The 19,800-nt window shown below is 39.7% G+C and overlaps 1 protein-coding gene across 2 annotated transcripts in view; it reads left to right on the forward strand.

The window, feature by feature from the left end:
- Window positions 1-3,156: 3,156 nt before the first annotated feature.
- samd4b (sterile alpha motif domain containing 4B) overlaps window positions 3,157-19,800 on the forward strand; it is a 50,478-nt gene continuing 33,834 nt past the window's right edge. The window contains exons 1-4 of one of the 2 annotated variants that reach the window (XM_061973156.2): window positions 3,157-3,459; window positions 14,914-15,419; window positions 18,984-19,460; window positions 19,558-19,800. In XM_061973156.2, coding sequence (XP_061829140.1) covers window positions 15,224-15,419; window positions 18,984-19,460; window positions 19,558-19,800 — 916 coding nt within the window. In that variant the 5' untranslated portion in view covers window positions 3,157-3,459; window positions 14,914-15,223. Of the gene's footprint in view, window positions 3,460-14,913; window positions 15,420-18,983; window positions 19,461-19,539 lie in introns of both variants that reach the window. The other variant, XM_061973155.2, reaches the window with a different exon arrangement.

Below are 19,800 nucleotides of genomic sequence, written 5' to 3' on the forward strand. Positions count from 1 at the left end.
AATATTAAAGTTTGAAAGGTATGCAATTTCAAGCAGTACATATATTTTTTCTGTCAAAATGAAAAAAAAAAATTACATTTAGTGAGAAAATATGAAGTACTTTATTGACACATATCATTTCCAGGTGTTTGCGGGCCAGATAAAATGATGTCGCGGGCCAGATCTGGCCCCCGGGCCTTGAGTTTGACACCAGTGATGTAAACCAAACATAAAGCAAATACTTTAAATTAGTTCAAACTGTCATGTATATAATTGTACCATTGTCCAGATTGTTTTCTTTTGGTTTCCTGAATGTGATAGAAAAAATAAGTATTTTAAGGATGTCAACAAAAATTAAGGAGTTGATTAATTTTGAGCGCAACTGTACGTGTTACTGTACTATTTATCAACACTGCCGGCTGAGCTTTTATTTTCTAAATTTTAACCGGAAACGACAAACCGGAAGTTATAAACCCGCCTCGCCGAAAGTAACTCGCGTCAGCGTTTTCGCAAACCGGAAGACCAGGTTTAGTAGGAAAACCTAAGGAAATTAAGAAAAATAAATTAAAAAATTAAAGAAGAAAAAATACAATTGAATCAGTTTTAATGTTGCAATCTTAAGCAGCACAATTTTCTTGTGCGCCAAACACTTATATATGCTGTATCTCGTAATATATACTTTTCTCACATCCTTACTATCTTCTTCCTGATGTATGCAATGTTTGTTTTCTCTTTCTGCGATGTACACGAATAAACCATGTTCGATTTTTGCACAAATAAAGTCTGATTATTTTGATATGTTTATCAACGTGCATTACGATTAGTTTTCCTGTTACCCATTCTTCTGGTTTTATGATCGCTTGATCTTGCTATAGTGTGAATATAAAGTTGTTTTTTTAGTTGTTTTTTTTATATAGTTTTTATTTATTTAACAACAAACATACATTTATAATGCACACAAAAGTCAAGGCAATTTCAACATCAGCGAAACGTGTCAAGGAAAGAAAACAAAAGCAAATACGGATAGAGTATTAAATAATATTAAATAATAATAATCAAAAAATGTGGAGAGAAAAAAAAGACAAAAAAGGCTACCTAAATCACTTTAAATGTTTTTGTTTTTTAACAAATATATCAATTCAAGGACTTTTGTACTCTTAATCATCCTCCAAGATTTGATTGATAATTGGAAACCATTAAGCCAATTAGAAAATGTAGGCCTTACTTTCAATAATAATAATCAAAAAATATGAAAAAAAAAGAAGAAAAAGACAAAAAGGTCAACCTAAATCACTTTAAATGTTTTTTTGTTTTTTTTTACAACTATATCAATTCAAGGGCTTTTGTACTCTTAATCATCCTCCAAGATTTGATTGATAATTGTAAACCATTAAGCCAATTAGAAAATGTAGGCCTTACTTTCATAAATCTACATTTATGTAGAAAACATTTTGCCTGCAGTGTGTCCCCAGTCGATGACACTCATTTTAAATAGATAAATTAATTAATACAAATAATAATGCCGTTTGTCAAACACACATTAGATAACAATATAATGCAATTATTAGTTATAAATTATCTTCTTTTTTTTTTTACAGTAAAAACATTTATCGCTTTTTTAAATGTTTACATTTTTTTAAAATTTTGTATAAACCTTTATTTATAATATGCAACATTTACATACAAGCAAATAAACAATAATAATCAAAAACAAGTAAAAAAACATTACAAAACAGCGCCGGGGGGTTGTAAACTTAATACTTACTAACTCCTTGTGGCTTGTGCAGCCCTTTGAGACACTTGTGATTTAGGGCTATATAAGTAAACATTGATTGATTGAATAAAGCAACCAAAATAGAATGCAATATATATATATGTGAAAAGCCATAGGCTCGCATAAATTCCGTAAATAATCAAATTTTGGAGCACAGCATCATAGTTTTCACAGCTTTTTGGTTGTTAGATGTAGAAAGCGTCTTAAAGTAAAGTTATAATTATTTTTTTAAAGGCGCGAAAAAACAGGTCGGTATTGAGAAATGTACATTTATGGATATAACTTAGCCAATAGCATAAAGAGTTGCAAAGGTAAAATTCCTTTTCAAACGTTTTTTTCTCATACTGTGTAAATCCAAATAGCACACATTTGTCATGAATATTAATAGTCCGGGAATATTTATCGCTTTTTAAATGTGTTATTTTGTATAAACCTTTATTTATAATATGCAACATTTACATACAAGCAAATAAATAATAATAATCAAAACAAGTACAAAAACAGTACAAAACAGCGCCAGGGGGTTGTAAACTTAATAAAGCAACTAAAATAGAATGCAAAATAAATATATGTGAAAAGCCATAGGCTCACATAAATTCCGTAAATAATCACATTTTGGAGCACAGCATCATAGTTCTCACAGCTTTTTAAAGTAAAGTTCTAATTCTTTTTTTAAAGGCACAAAAAACAGGTCGGGTATTGAGAAACTTACATTTATGAATATAAAACTTAGCCAATAGTATAAAGAGGTTGCAAAGGTAAAATTATCATACTGTGTAAATTAAAATAGCACATATGTAAAACAAATCACACATTTGTCATGAATATTAATAGTCCAGGAATATTTATCGCTTTTTAAATGTTTTATTTTGTATAAACCTTTATTTATAATATGCAACATTTGCATCCAAGCAAATAAATAATAATAATCAAAACAAGTAAAAAAAACACTACAAAACAGCGCCAGGGGGTTGTAAACTTAATAAAGCGACTGAAATAGAATGCAATATATATATATATATGTGAACAGCCATAGGCTCACATACATTCCGTAAATAATCACATTTTGGAGCACAGCATCATAGTTTTCACAGTTTTTTGGTTGTTAGAGGTAGAAAGCGTTTTAAAGTACATTTCTAATTCTTTTTTTAAAGGCACAAAAAAACAGGTCGGGTATTGAGAAACTTACATTTATGAATATACAACTTAACCAATAGCATAAAGAGGTTGCAAAGGTAAAATTTATTTTCAAATGTTTTTTCTCATACTGTGTAAATCCCAAATAGCACACATTTGTCATGAATATTAATAGTCCAGGAATATTTATCGCTTATTTTTCCTAACGATTTGACAACATTACGTCCAGTCCAGACGTATGACGTCAGCTGACGTCATACGGCAACTCCAAAAAACCCCCAAGTACATTTCTACAAGGCGTACACTCCTGTATTCTAATAAACATTTTTTTTCTTTCCATGCATTATTTCACTTTCAGTAACCGGGCCGCCGCTGCCAAGGGAATACGTTTCCATGGACCCTACGTATCGGATCGAAATCGACGCCTTTCTCAGCTAAGGCAACATTCTTGCATCTGTTAGCAAAAAAAAACAAAAAAAAAAAAAAAAAAAACTTGCTAGCTAAAGGAGGCTAGCGTCGAGCGTTAGCATGTTAGCCTAGCGTGCTAACCAGTGGCAACTGACTAAAAGGTAAACAACACACACTTTTAAGGTCGTGTTCCTGTATGCGTGTGCTCTTGTAACGTTACCGGGTTTTCCACGCATGTTTTTACACGGGATTAAATGGAGCTTCGACGCTGCTCTGAAGTGTTGAGGGCAGCAACAGCGTCAAGGAAAAACAATACAAATCCCGAACCCATCACTTAGCAAGGCCGGCTCACCAGCTAGCGCTGCTCAACCTTTACCTAATTACTGCTTTTAGGCTGTTATAGACATCTCCGTCAACTTTGACTAGTATTCATAGGAGCCTGACGCTCCAATTGTGATTTTTATCCCGGTAATATCTCCTAATGTATGTTACAGGTGTTACCGTAATGGGAGTTTTCCCACATGCTACATCTACATGACTATTACCGTCCTATGTTGGTTTGATTGCATAGAGCAGTGTTTGTCAACCTTTTATGAGCCAAGACACATTTTCTTCAATCCCGAGGCACACCACCAGCAGAAATAATTGAAAAAAAATAAACTCAGCAGCCGATATTGACAGTAAAAAGTCGTTCTCGATTAAGATATGACTTTAAATCATAACCCAGCATGCATCAATATAGCTCTTGTCTCAAAGTAGGTGTACTGTCACCACCTGTCACATCACACCGTTATTTATTTTGAGTTTTTTTGGTGTTTTCCTGTGTGTAGTGTTTTAGTTCTTGTCTTGCACTCCTATTTTGGTGTTGTCATGTCATGTTGATTGATTGATTGAAACTTTTATTAGTAGATTGCACAGTACAGTGCATATTCCGTACAATTGACCACGAAATGGTAACACCCCAATAAGTTTTTCAACTTGTTTATGTCGGGGTCCACGTAAATCAATTCGGATATACTTTTGTGGACGCTGTCTTTGCTCCACAGTCAGTCTTTGCTGTCGTCCAGCATTCTGTTTTTGTTCACTTTGCCGCCAGTTCAGTTTTAGTTTAGTTTTGCATAGCCATCCCTAAGCTTCAAGGCCTTTTATAGAGATGTCCGATAATGGCTTTTTTGCCAATATCCCGATATTGTCCAACTCTTGATTACCGATTCCGATATATACAGTCGTGGAATTGACACATTATTATGCCTAATTGTGTAGTGATGCCCCGCTGGATGCATTAAAAAATGTAACAAGGTTTTCCAAAATAAATCAACTCAAGTTATGTGAAAAAAATGCCAACATGGCACTGCCATATTTATTATTGAAGTCACAAAGTGCATTATTTTTTTTAACATGCCTCAAAACAGCAGCTTGGTATTTGGGAAGCGTCCCGGAAGAGTTAGTGCTGCAAGGGGTTCTGGGTATTTGTTCTGTTGTGTTACAGTGCGGATGTTCTCCCGAAATGTGTTTGTCATTCTTGTTTGGTGTGGGTTCACAGTGTGGCGCATATTTGTAACAGTGTTAAAGTTGTTTATACGGCCACCCTCAGTGTGACCTGTATGGCTGTTGATCAAGTATGTCTTGCAGTCACTTCCGTGTGTCCGTAGAACCCGCATACAACATGTGACTGGGCCGGCACGCTGTTTTTATGGAGAAAAAGCGGACGCTTAAGGCAGTGTCATCACGGCACGCCCTCAATATTGTTGTCCGGGTGAAAATCGGGAGAAATTCGGGAGAATGATTGCCCCCGGAGATTTTCGGGAGGGGCACTGAAATTCGGGAGTCTCCCGGAAAAATCGGGAGAGTTGACAAGTATGATCTTTGCGCCACAGTAAGTTTTTGCTGTCGTCCAGCATTCTGTTTTTATTCACTTTGCAGCCAGTTCAGTTTTAGTTTAGTTCTGCATAGCCATCCCTAAGCTTCAAGGTCTTTTGTAGAGATGTCCGATAATGGCTTTTTTGCCGATAGCCGATATTCCGATATTGTCCAACTCTTAATTACCGATTCCGATATCAGCCGATACCGATACATACAGTCATGGAATTAACACATTATTATGCCTAATTTTGTTGTGATGCTCCGCCGGATGCATTAAACAATGTAACAAAGTTTTCCAAAAGAAATCAACTCAAGTTATGTGAAGAAAATGCCAACATGGCACTGCCATATTTATTAATGAAGTCACAAAGTGCATTATTTTTTTTAACATGCCTTAAAACAGCAGCTTGGAATTTGGGAAGCGTCCCGGAAGAGTTAGTGCTGCAATGGGTTCTGGGTATTTGTTCTGTTGTGTTACGGTGCGGATGTTCTCCCGAAATGTGTTTGTCATTCTTGTTTGGTGTGGGTTCACAGTGTGGCGCATATTTGTAACAGTGTTAAAGTTGTTTATACGGCCACCCTCAGAGTGACCTGTATGGCTGTTGATCAAGTATGTCTTGCAGTCACTTCCGTGTGTCCGTAGAACCCGCATACAACATGTGACTGGGCCGGCACGCTGTTTTTATGGAGAAAAAGCGGACGCTTAAGGCAGTGTCATCACGGCACGCCCTCAATATTGTTGTCCGGGTGAAAATCGGGAGAAATCCGGGAGAATGGTTGCCCCAGGAGATTTTCGGGAGAAGAACTGAAATTCGGGAGTCTCCCGGAAAAATCGGGAGAGTTGACAAGTATGGTCTTTGCGTCACAGTAAGTCTTTTCTGTCGTCCTGCATTCTGTTTTGATTCACTTTGCAGCCAGTTCAGTTTTAGTTTAGTTCTGCATAGCCATCTCTAAGCTTCAAGGCCTTTTGTAGAGATGTCCGATAATGGCTTTTTTGCCGATAGCCGATATTCCGATACTGTCCAACTCTTAATTACCGATTCCGATATCAACCGATACGGATATACAGTATACAGTCGTGGAATTAACACATTATTATGCCTAATTTTGTTGTGATGCCCCGCTGGATGCATTAAACAATGTAACAAGGTTTTCCAAAAGAAATCAACTCAAGTTATGTGAAAAAAATGCCAACATGGCACTGCCATATTTATTATTGAAGTCACAAAGTGCATAATTTTTTTTAACATGCCTCAAAACAGCAGCTTGGAATTTGGGGAGCGTCCCGGAAGAGTTAGTGCTGCAAGGGGTTCTGGGTATTTGTTCTGTTGTGTTACGGTGCGGATGTTCTCCCGAAATGTGTTTGTCATTCTTGTTTGGTGTGGGTTCACAGTGTGGCGCATATTTGTAACAGTGTTAAAGTTGTTTATACGGCCACCCTCAGTGTGACCTGTATGGCTGTTGATCAAGTATGTCTTGCAGTCACTTCCGTGTGTCCGTAGAACCCGCATACAACATGTGACTGGGCCGGCACGCTGTTTTTATGGAGAAAAAGCGGACGCTTAAGGCAGTGTCATCACGGCACGCCCTCAATATTGTTGTCCGGGTGAAAATCGGGAGAAATCCGGGAGAATGGTTGCCCCCGGAAATTTTCGGGAGAGGAACTGAAATTCGGGAGTCTCCCGGAAAAATCGGGAGAGTTGACAAGTATGGTCTTTGCGCCACAGTAAGTCTTTTCTGTCGTCCTGCATTCTGTTTTGATTCACTTTGCAGCCAGTTCAGTTTTAGTTTAGTTCTGCATAGCCATCTCTAAGCTTCAAGGCCTTTTGTAGAGATGTCCGATAATGGCTTTTTTGCCGATAGCTGATATTCCGATACTGTCCAACTCTTAATTACCGAATCCGATATCAACCGATACGGATATACAGTATACAGTCTTGGAATTAACACATTATTATGCCTAATTTTGTTGTGATGCCCCGCTGGATGCATTAAACAATGTAACAAGGTTTTCCAAAATAAATCAACTCAAGTTATGTGAAGAAAATGCCAACATGGCACTGCCATATTTATTATTGAAGTCACAAAGTGCATTATTTTTTTTAACATGCCTCAAAACAGCAGCTTGGAATTTGGGTAGCGTCCCGGAAGAGTTAGTGCTGCAAGGGGTTCTGGGTATTTGTTCTGTTGTGTTACGGTGCGGATGTTCTCCCGAAATGTGTTTGTCATTCTTGTTTGGTGTGGGTTCACAGTGTGGCGCATATTTGTAACAGTGTTAAAGTTGTTTATACGGCCACCCTCAGAGTGACCTGTACGGCTGTTGATCGAGTATGTCTTGCAGTCACTTACGTGTGTCCGTAGAACCCGCATACAACATGTGACTGGGCCGGCACGCTGTTTTTATGGAGAAAAAGCAGACGCTTAAGGCAGTGTCATCACGGCACGCCCTCAATATTGTTGTCCGGGTGAAAATCGGGAGAAATTCGGGAGAATGGTTGCCCCCGGAGATTTTCGGGAGGGACACTGAAATTCGGGAGTCTCCTGGAAAAATTGGGAGAGTTGACAAGTATGTTCTTTGCGCCACAGTAAGTCTTTGCTGTCGTTCAGCATTCTGTTTTTATTCACTTTGCAGCCAGTTCAGTTTTAGTTTAGTTTTGCATAGCCATCCCTAAGCTTCAAGGCCTTTTGTAGAGATGTCCGATAATGGCTTTTTTTGCCGATATCCGATATTCCGATATTGTCCAACTCTTAAATACCGATTCCAATATCTACCGATATATTCAGTCGTGGAATTAACACATTACTATGCCTAATTTTGTTGTGATGCCCCGCTGGATGCATTAAACAATGTAACAAGGTTTTCCAAAAGAAATCAACTGAAGTTATGTGAAAAAAATGCCACCATGGCACTGCCATATTTATGCATATTGGAGCGTCCCGTAAGAGTTAGTGCTGCAAGGGGTTCTGGGTATTTGTTCTGTTGTGTTTATGTTTTGTTACGGTGCGGATGTTCTCCAGAAATGTGTTTGTCATTCTTGTTTGGTGCGGGTTCACAGTGTGGCGCATATTTGTAACAGTGTTAAAGTTGTTTATACGGCCACCCTCAGTGTGACCTGTATGGCTGTTGACCAAGTATGCCTTGCATTCACTTGTGTGTGTGAAAAGCCGTAGATATTCTGTGACTGGGCCGGCACGCATCTGCATGACTCTTACAGTCCTATGTTTGTTTGATTGCATAGAACGTACACAAACACTATGCGGTAACTAGATGAGTCAATTCCTGAAGGAATTGCGTGTGAATGCTCCAATGCTGAAGTTGAACTGAAATCCTGGATTTTTTTTTAGAATTGTTGAAGTAGAGCAGTGTTTTCCAACCTTCTCTGAGCTGAGGCATATTTTTTTCATTGAAAAAATCCCACTACTAGAAAACATTAAATAATGAAACTCAGCATCCGATATTGACAGTAAAAAGTCGTTCTCGCAATTGTTGGATATGAATTCAAACCATGACTAAGCATGCATCACTATAGCTCTTGTCTCAAAGTAGGTGTACTGTCACGACCTGTCACATCACGACGTGACTTATTTGGAGTTTTTTTTGGTGTTTTCCTGTGTTTATTGTTTTAGTTCTTGTCTTGCGCTCCTATTTTGGTGTTGATTGTCATGTCATGTACGGATGTACTTTGTAGAAGCTGTCTTTGCTCTACAGTAAGTCTTTGCTGTCGTCCAGCATTCTGTTTTTGTTTACTTTGCAGCCAGTTCAGTTTTAGTTTAATTTTGCATAGCCATCCCTAAGCTTCAATGCCTTTTGTTTATTTTTGGTTTAAGCATTAGATACCTTTTTACCTGCACGCTGCGTCCCGCTGTCGTCTGCATATTGTGATCGCGACAAACCATCTACAAAGCAATTAGCCAACTGCTGCCACCTACTGATATGGAAGAATATTACACAATTACTCTGTCGAGCTCCAGACCGCACAGACACTCAACAACGGCACATTTGCGGATTATAATTACTGGTTTGCAAAACATATTTTTAACCCAAATAGGTGAAATTACATAATCTCCCACGGCACACCAGACTGCATCTCACGGTACACTGGTGTGCCGCGGCACGGTGGTTGAAAAACACTGTCCTAATGTATGTTACAGGTGTTACCGTAATGGGAGTTTTCCCACATGCTACATCTACATTACTCTTGCCGGCCAGACAGTCCTATGTTTGTTTGATTGCATAGAACGTACACAAACACTATGCGGTAACTAGATGAGTCAATTCCTGAAGGAATTGTGTGTGAATGCTCCAATGCTGAAGTTGAACTGAAATCCTGGAATTTTTTTAGAATTGTTAAAGTAGAGCAGTGTTTTTCAACCACTGTGCCGCGGCACACTAGTGTACCGTGAGATACAGTCTGGTGTGTTGTGGGAGATGATGTCATTTCACCTAATTGGGTTAAAATATTTTTTGCAAACCAGTAATTATAATGTTCCGTTGTTGAGTGTCTGTGCTGTCTAGAGCTCGGCAGAGTAATTGTGTAATATTCTTCCGTATCAGTAGGTGGCAGCAGGTAGCTAATTGCTTAGTAAATGTCGGGAACAACGACGATGTGATCACAATATGCAGACGACAGCTGGAGGCAGCGTGCAGGTCAAAAGGTAATGCTTAAACCAAAAATAAACAAAAGCCATTGAAGCTTAGGGATGGCTATGCAGAACGAAACTAAAACTGAACTGGCTGCAAAGTAAACAAAAACAGAATGCTGGACGACAGCAAAGACTTACAGCATGTGGCGCAGAGACGGCGTCCACAAAGTACATTCAAATATTACATGACAATCAACAATGTCCACACAATGAAGGATAAAAAACAACTTAAATAGTCTTGATTGCTAAAAACAAAGCAGGTGTGGGGAATAGCGGTCAAGGAAAACATGAAACTGCTACAGGAAAATACCAACAAAACAGGAAAAGCCACCAAAATAGGAGCGCAAGACAAGAACTGAAACACTACACACAGGAAAACACCAATAAACTCAAAATAAATCAGGGTGTGATGTGACAGATGGTGACAGTACACCTGCTTTGAGACAAGAGCTATAGTGATGCATGCTTGGTGATGGTTTAAAGTCATATCCAACAATTGTGACAACAACTTTTTACTGTCAATATCGGCTGCTGAATTTAATTTTGTAATGTTTTCTGCTGGTGGTGTGCCTCAGGAGTTTTTCAATGAAAAAAATGTGTCTTGGCTCAAAAAAGGTTGAAAAACGCTGAAGTAGACCACAGAATTCCTAAACAGGCTGAATATTTTGAAGGTGGAACGGTTTGAATCAAATGAAAAATGTGGAAAGTGTGAAACTTTGAAGAATGTCACATTGATTTAAATGGGAATTAACCCAAAAATTTGGAAATTTTGGGAAAAGCGTTTTTTTTTTTTTTAAATGGTAAAGAAAAAACTTGAATGAGTTGAAATGGTTGGTGTTGAAATGTTTTAAATCAGTCGAGAAATGTTGAAGTATTAACATGTCGAATTGAGAAATGTTATTACGGAATTTCGGGAACACCGGGAATTTTTCCGGTCCAAAAAACTACTTCGTTTTTTTGTCCAGATTAAGAGGAATGTTTTGATGGTGGAACGGTTGAAGTGGGTTGAAAAATGTGGGAAGAGTAGTCACCAGAAAAAAGGGTGGAAATAGGGCTTTGGAAAACCAGGAATTCTGGAAAATCCTGGAATTTCTTTGAACTTGGAAAAAAGGTAGTTTGAATTTCCAGAATGGTGGAATGTGTTGAAGGTGGAATGGTTTGAATAGGTTGAAACATGTGGAAATGGTGGAGGTTTGAAAAATGGGCAATTCATATTGGATGGGAAAAATGTCCTGGAAATCTGGGAATTTTTTGGAACTTGTTAAGGGAAAGCCCGCGATTCCCGAATATGCTGAACAGTTAGAACTTAGAATGGTTTGAATCGAATAAAAAATGTGGAAGGTAGAGCGCGCCAAAATCTGGAGAAGAAGAAGAATACATAGAAGATTTTTGTTGGAGAAAACCATATCTGTGAACGCTTTGGAGCATTCACACAATTAGCTAATTATTTAATTTAATTGTTTTGCTGTAAAAAGTGGTGATACCACTCACACCGCCTTGTTTCGACAATGGCTTATTTTAGTGCCTTGCCTCGAGCATGACACTCATCTGGTTCAATGCATGACTATTTTATTTACTAAATAGAAATGTTCTTGTGTAAATAGCTTTCTAGTTGATAATCCTCTGTGTACAAACACTCAAATTGTATTATTTGTAGACATTTTTTTTTCTCCAAACCTGTAATTGACACGATATGTGCCCTCAACACGTGTCTTGGTCAAATAAAACAGCTGCTTTGTTGTTATTGGTAATAACTACATTATAAAAAATAGTTTAAATTGGGGGCTGCAAGGTGGAATTGTTGTTAGCATGTCTACCTTCACTAGCGGTGTTTGGCTTGATAATCACGGCGGACAAGCTACACAGACTTTGCTGCGTAGATTTCCCCATGGAGTAAACGGAGCCAAGCGCTTGGTTTGACGTCATTTTCCACTCGCGTCCCGCCGTGCGTTTAAGAGCGCACTGCTGTTTAGATGGAGACAGGTGTGGACAATATTGGAGACGGACACACTTGTCCCCACACTAAAAGTACACAGCGAAGGAGAAAACTATTTGATGTTGCAGGCGCTGTGTCGTGAACGTTGTCACAAGTTGTTTATAAAGTCTTTAGTTTGTTTACTGGGATGTTCACTCCTCCTTTATTTAACTGCTAACTGCATCAGTGTTCAAATAACATTAATACTAGCTCAAATGTTTTTTTATCTCATCGAATTGAACGCAGGATGTGAAGATTGTGTATTCGATGTGAGAGGTATCACTCCTCTTTATTTTTGTTGGCCAAACTCTTGTACTGAACCAAGAGAAGAACAAAACTTGTTTATTAGACTTCATCTTCATTAGCCAAACTGCTTTGTGTTTAATTTTAACATCAAAAAGTATACACAAGGTTGTTTTTTTTTACATTTCTTGTGTTTTTTCATGTATCAAAGGTATTACTTCAAAAAACATTCATGTGACACATAATTTTGTTAATGTTTATTGTGTATAGTTAATTCCTATACGACATATTTCTGCTCAAACTCTTAATGGATTTGTCCCGATACAGCATCTACATGTAAATGATAAATGATAAATGGGTTGTACTTGTATAGCGCTTTTCTACCTTCAAGGTACTCAAAGCGCTTTGACACTACTTCCACATTTACCCATTCACACACACATTCACACACTGATGGAGGGAGCTGCCATGCAAGGCGCTAACCAGCACCCATCAGGAGCAAGGGTGAAGTGTCTTGCTCAGGACACAACGGACATGACGAGGTTGGTACTAGGTGGGGATTGAACCAGGGACCCTCGGGTCACGCACGGCCATTCTTCCACTGCGCCACGCCGTCCCTATGTACATATAAATGTACGTAACTTTAAAAAAATTAAAAAAACCTCCCTCTATCAAAATGTAAAAATGGAGATAAAAGCATCATGAAATGACTGAAAGCTGACAAGTTTATATTAATAATGAATAAAAAAACAGTTAATATATATTTATAATGTATGCATGCATGCTTTGGAGCCCCTACCTCGAAAGAAAAGAATGTTTGCCTTAGTGCCCTAAAATATGAGCCTTCCTTTAAAACCTCTTAAGGCCCAAGCTGTTTGTTTACATGCTTTTTTTATTTGTCTTTGCTATTTGGGCTTATTGGACCCTAATTAGAATGAAAACTAAGAATCATCTTTTGATATGATGTACTTAGTCTATAAGTAACAAACGTGTACTTCATGTTTAGTGACATGCTAATTCTTATTTTTACACTTTTTTTCCCCAAATTCCATTGTATGTTATACTCTTCTGACACCACCAGATGGCAGTATACGTGTCCACATAAGCGGCCATAAGACCCCAATTCAGTAGCGTACACAATTTTGGAAATACGAGCTAAAAAGTGCTGTCCACGCATGTGGGCACTAAGCCTTTAGAGATTTAATTAAGGCAACACTTGCCTTGACCTTAAAAAGTTAAAATTCGAGGCCTGAGCCACCCTTTGCTCTGATTAGGCAAAGGGGCCAACAAGTGCTAAACACCTCTAGGAACTCCTTAAATGTTGGAAAACCATTTCAGGTGACTACCTCTTGAAGCTCATCGAGAGAATGCCAAGAGTGTGCAAAGCATTAATCAGAGCAAAGGGTGGCTATTTTGAAGAAACTACAATATAAAACATGTTTTCCGTTATTTCACTTTTTTTTTGTTAAGTACATAACTCCACATGTGTTCATTCATAGTTTTGACGCCTTCAGAGACAATCTACAATGTAAATAGTCATGAAAATAAAGAAAACACATTGAATGAGAAGGCGTGTCTAAACTTTTGACCTGTACTGTACGTAAACCCAAATATTGTGGAAAGTAGATTATTGCATATTGTTTTAATGTGTGGCAACTCGAGACAATACTATGTTGATACAGTCTAAAAGTAATTTCCTTCCCTTAATTCCAGCAGTTTTATGCATTTAAGTTTAAAAAAAATCTTATCCAAAAGATGTCCGATAATATCAGACTGCCGATATTATCGGCCGATAAATGCTTTAAAATATAATATCGGAAATTATCGGTTTCAAAAAGTAAAATTTTTTACTTTTTAAAACGCCGCTGTACGGAGTAGTACACGGACGTAGGGAGAAGTACAGAGCAGTTGCGCCTCCCAGTTATACTTGCCAACCCTCCCGATTTTCCCGGGAGACTCCCGAATTTCAGTGCCCCTCCCGAAAATCTCCCGGGGCAACCATTATCCCAAATTTCTCCCGATTTCCACCCAGACAACAATATTGGGGGGCGTGACTTAAAGGCACTGCATTTGCGTGCCGGCCCAATCACATAATATCTACGGCTTTTCACACACACACAAGTGAATGCAATGCATACTTGGTCGTATAAACAACTTTAACACTGTTACAAATATGCGCCACACTGTGAACCCACACCAAACAAGAATGACAAACACATTTCGGGAGAACATCCGCACCGTAACACAACATAAACAGAACAGAACAAATACCCAGAACCCCTTGCAGCACTAACTCTTCCGGGACGCTACAATATACACCCCCCGGTACACCCCCCCCCCCCTCCCACCTCAACCCCGCCCACCTCAACCTCCTGTCCCAAATTCCAAGCTGCTGTTTTGAGGCATGTTAAAAAAAATAATGCACTTTGTGACTTCAATAATAAATATGGCAGTGCCATGTTGGCATTTTTTCCATAACTTGAGTTGATTTATTTTGGAAAACCTTGTTACATTGTTTAATGCATCCAGCGGGGCATCACAACGAAATTAGGCATAATAATGTGTTAATTCCACGACTGTATATATCGGTATCGGTTGATATCGGAATCGGTAATTAAGAGTTGGACAATATCGGAATATCGGATATCGGCAAAAAAGCCATTATCGGACGTCTCTAATTGTGATGGAAATTTTTGGCAGAAAAATCAAAATTAGGTTTTTTCCTCAAAATCGTGCTGTTATTGACTAGCGACCAGTCCAGGGTTTATGCATCCGGCCTCTTACCCAAATCAGCTGGGATCAAGCTCACATGTGATGGATGAATCGTTGAAGCCATAGGGTTCCCTCAAATTTTAAACACTAACATTTTCCATTTGTGTTGATTCATCAGGTAACCATGCAGGAATGAAAAGTGTCCGTCCGCTGTGACCCTGCTATCGTTTCGGACCCCATCACTTTTGGCATCCTCCAAATAGCCTGCAAGGGTGACCTGTCAGGATTTTCTGTCAGGTTCTATGGAAACCTGAACCATGTGAGGGTCGCTGAGTCGCGTCCGCGGGAATCCCAAGACTGTTGCAGAAACGACCCCGCTGTGCGGGGTTAAAGACTGACCCTGTCTTGTCCCTAAAAAAGTGTGCCTCCGTGGCCCCTTATCCCCAGCCACACATTCCTGTTCTCCTTTTCCTAAAAGGAGGCACGCCATGATGTTCCGAGACCAGGTGGGTGTCCTCACAGACTGGTTTAAGGACTGGAATGAGTGCGAACAGACGGTGGCACTGTTGTCCCTCCTGAAGAGAGTGTCGCGCACCCAGGCTCGCTTCTTACACATATGCCTTGAACACTGGCTGGCAGACTGCACAGAGATCCACATCCTGGAAGCTGAGGCCAACAATGCAGGTTGGTAAACGTAGGCTGGAGCCAATAACACATTTTGCTGGACTATATATTGTCCCACAAATTTTTGCCAATAAACAGTATTATTGTAAGCATTATTTTGAGACCAATTTAAGCACAGTTTCAAACATTATCATGGCTAAATGAAGTAAAAATGCTAATACTACAGGAGTGCCGGCATCTAGGTGAGACCAAACCATTTAGAGCACGCTTCTCAATATTGTGGCCGCTGATTGACTCAGCTTTATTTATTCAAAAGGTATTAAATAGTTTTTTATACCCCAGCTATGAAATTATTTGATTTATAATTCAGGATTCCTACTCTGCGGAAATTCATTTATCGCAGTCATCTCCAGAACCAATTAACGGCAATAAACGAGGTTTCACTGTATTATCAGGTTTAAGCACCGAACTATCTATTAAACAGAACAAGAAGCAAGGAACCAGGCAGAGACAGAGTTCAATTTTGCTCATGGGGAGAACGCATGGAGCTGCACACTCAGTTAGTCTCACCCTACGCTCCGAGGAACAGCCCACGCGCCCCCCTTTTTATTCAGGAGTTCCCTAGTTACATCGCTGAGGCTGCTTCTAAAGGGAGGGGTCACACACTATGCAAGCAGCTCAGTAGGCACAATACGTGATTATTCAGAACGGAAATGTGCTGGGGGCCTTGTGATTGTGCCCTGTCTCTGCTTTGTCTGCCTGCTGTTGCCTTATCTTCGTTGAGTTGCTTGAGGTTCGTCCTTGGCTGTTAGCAGGCTGAAAGACAGAAACATCTGCGGCGAGGCAACTTCTAACTTGCAGTGCAAGATAAGTTGTGTGCCTTTGCACGAAAAGAAAAAGTACAGCTTGAGCACAATAGATAATAACTAGAGCAACGGCCTTTAAGCATAAGAGTTGTGTGATAACTTATATATAATTATTCTAAAAATAGTAATAATAATAATGCAAGTAACCCTTTCAAACACAATAAGTAATATGTTTACCATTGCAATTGGAAGGTCAATAACTTAATTATTCTAAATAAGTAAACAAACAATACAAAATAAAATGGACTCTTAATTTCTAGTAGAACTCTGTTGTACTTCAATATTAAACAAATCAATTTGGCAAACTGGGGCAGTACGGTGGAACAGGGGTTAGTGCATGTACCTCACAATACGAAGGTCCTGAGTAGTCCTGAGATCAATACCGGCCGGGCTCGGGATCTTTCTGTGTGGAGTTTGCATGTTCTCCCCGTGACTGCGTGGGTTCCCTCCGGGTACTCCGGCTTCCTCCCACCTCCAAAAACATGCACCTGGGGATAGGTTGATTGGCAACACTAAATTGGCCCTAGTGTGTGAATGTGAGTGTGAATGTTGTCTGTCTATCTGTTGGCCCTGCGATGACATACCTGCCAACTACTCCGGTTTTCCCGTAATTAGTATGGTTTTCATCAACCTATTCCGGGTTACGGTTGCAGTGATAAAAAATACGGTTTTTCATTAATTAAATTTTTTTTTTTTTTAAAGTTTTATTCACGAAATCGCGTAACAACGACAATCGACACTGCTTCCCGTAACTTCCTATCGAGCCATTCCGAATGCCATGCGCGAGGCTATTTATAGCACCGCTGCCAAGCACGAGGCACCTGTTGCCATTGTTTCCAAACGAGCGAACGATCATGGAATCAGCCGGAGAAAAATCGCAAACGAGTCTTAAACCGAAAAGAAAACTGCAGTCATTCCGTGAAGAATATTCAAAAGCTTATCCGGGAATAATTATCCGTTCCAAAAAGGGTGAAAACTACGCGAATTGCACCTTGTGCAGACAAGATTTTTCGATCGGACACGGAGGAATTAGCGATGTAAAAGACCACGTTGGGACAAAAAAACACAAGTCTAATGCCGTTGCTAGCGATACAAGACGACGATGTAAAACTGTACCCCATTTGTGTTCGATATTTCGATGACGACATTGGAAAAGTATTGTCAGTACTTCTGTCTTTGAGGGAATGCAATACGGCTTCCACAGGCGAAAACATTTACAAAATACTCGCGGAAGAAATAGACTCAAACGAAATTCCTTGGCAGAATTTGGTTTGCTTTGCTGCAGTGATGATGGGATCTAAAAAGGGTGTTGCAGCTTTCATTACGGAAATGTCTCCTTCGGTTTACATCGCCGGAAAGTACAGTTCGTAGCATAAAAAAACTCACAAAACATAACATTTTAAGTAAATCTTTTATTACGGTACATAAACAATAAATCAAATCAAAAATAATTTCTGTGTACAGTATATCTTTTTATTTGTGATAACGATAACATGTTCAAAACAAGTAACATATAACTATCATACTATTCTATTACTCTTTATTAATTTGAAAAATGTCGTCATGAAGTTTTATATTTATATTTATTTATATTTCTTTCATAAACCAAAATTTCGACCTGAAGTTTCTTGTTACAATAATGTCTGCAATATCAATAATGACATGTCTTATTTATATTGTGTAATTTGAACCAAATACTCTCAAAAATCTTATTCTTTCAAGTTGTTGAAAGTTTCAACATATAAAGTTAATGTCAAAAGATTTTGAATACATTTACAATCATAACTTTATTTACCAAAACACATTTGCATGGTGAACTGCATATTTTCACTGAATTTCTTTTAAAGATGTCAAGGTATGATATTGTGGTTATCAAAGAAATAATCACATAATATTGAAAAAGCATAAGGCATTGATTGAATGGTATAAATATTTAATTTATCATGAGAGGAAAACAAATTTCTTTTTTTAATATCTTAGATGTTAAAATTTATACTCATTTATTGTAACGTCACAGACATTTGTAATATTTTTGTTTTGAAAAGTCACTGTGACTGATAGAAAAGTGATGGTTTTAGCAACATTTTAACCTGTCTGAATGCTAATAATCATTTTGCGTCGGCCTGAACCCCCCACCAGGACTTTGTCCTGGACCTACCCGGGGCCTGCGGCCCCTGGACCCTGGCTACTAGGTTTTTCTGATTTCAAAAGTTGGCAGGTATGCGATGTGGTTGTGACTTGTCCAGGGTGTACCCTGCCTTCCGTCCGAATGCAGCTGAGATAGGCTCCAGCATCCCTCGCGACCCCGAAAGGGACAAGCGGTAGAAAATGGATGGATGGAGTTACTTTGTGGTGCTTCTCACTAGCGAGTAGCCACTATCAAGGCTCTGTTGTCAGAAGCGAGCAGTCCCGCCTCCACTCGCACAGACAAAGATTAAGGATGATTGATAAGAGAATCCACTACCTTCAAACGATTGAACTGTTGAACAAGAACGCTCAGGTGGTGAGAGCGATGCACAAAGTGAAACCGCTTGCACCCGGTTTGAAAGCGTGAGACGGAAGAAAATAAACACTGACGTGGCAACTTATCGATGCAGGCAAACTTTGAGTTCATTTTCATTTATCGTTGGATTAGTTGATTAATCAGCCCAGGCCTAGATAAACGTGTATTCCACCTAGGACCTTGTACGTTCCAGGATGCTGCTGCAGCTCCCATTTCATTCCCAAATAATTTCTTCTGTTTGCCGTTCACCCTCAGCCATTGTCAACCAGTGGCACCAGGAGCCGAAGGAAAAAGTGGTGTCTCTGCTCCTCTCCCATCTGCCTTTGCTGCAGCCGCGCAACAGCGAGGCCAAATGTGAGTACATGAAGCTGCTGCAAGAGGTGTTGAGTCACACCATTGAGAGTAGCTCGTTTGTGGAGGAGAGCAGACAGCTACTCTCCTACGCGCTCATCCACCCCGCCACCACGCTGGAAGACCGCACGTCTTTAGCCATGTGGCTAAACCACCTAGAGGAGCACCTATCCAGTGGGTACATGCCCTCAACGCGGGCGCCCCCCAGCCCCTACCACCCACGCAAAGGCTCGGATGAGTGGCCCAACTCTGCCGAGGCCTTGGAGCCCGGGCACCCCTGGCACGACAAGTCTCCCTCATCCAGCACGTCTCCTGCAGGCCAGAACGGGCACATGGCTTTTCCGGGCGGCTTGTCCTCTCCTGTCAACAGCAATAACACAGGTTGAATTTTCTTTGTTTATCATATTTAACATTAAAAATGCAACAGTTTACAAACACGTGCATGCCTTGTGTTTTACAGACCTCTCCACATTCCCAGGTCTTGGTGGGCAGATGCAGCCCAGCCCTCTGAAGAAGTCCATGGCCCTCATCCCTTCCAGTCCCCAGGCTTGTGGCTCCGAGTGGGGCAGCCAGGATGACACCGGGAGCCGGCAAAGCTTCCTCCCATCAGATCACGCGCCCTTGTCCCCTCAGAGCAGTGTGGCCTCCTCGGGTAGCGAGCAGACTGAAGAGCAGAGCTCCGCACGCAACACCTTCCAGGAGGAGGGCAGTGGCATGAAAG

Source organism: Nerophis lumbriciformis, linkage group LG17 (assembly GCF_033978685.3).
Source record: "Nerophis lumbriciformis linkage group LG17, RoL_Nlum_v2.1, whole genome shotgun sequence".
Classification (NCBI taxonomy): Eukaryota; Metazoa; Chordata; class Actinopteri; order Syngnathiformes; family Syngnathidae; genus Nerophis; species Nerophis lumbriciformis.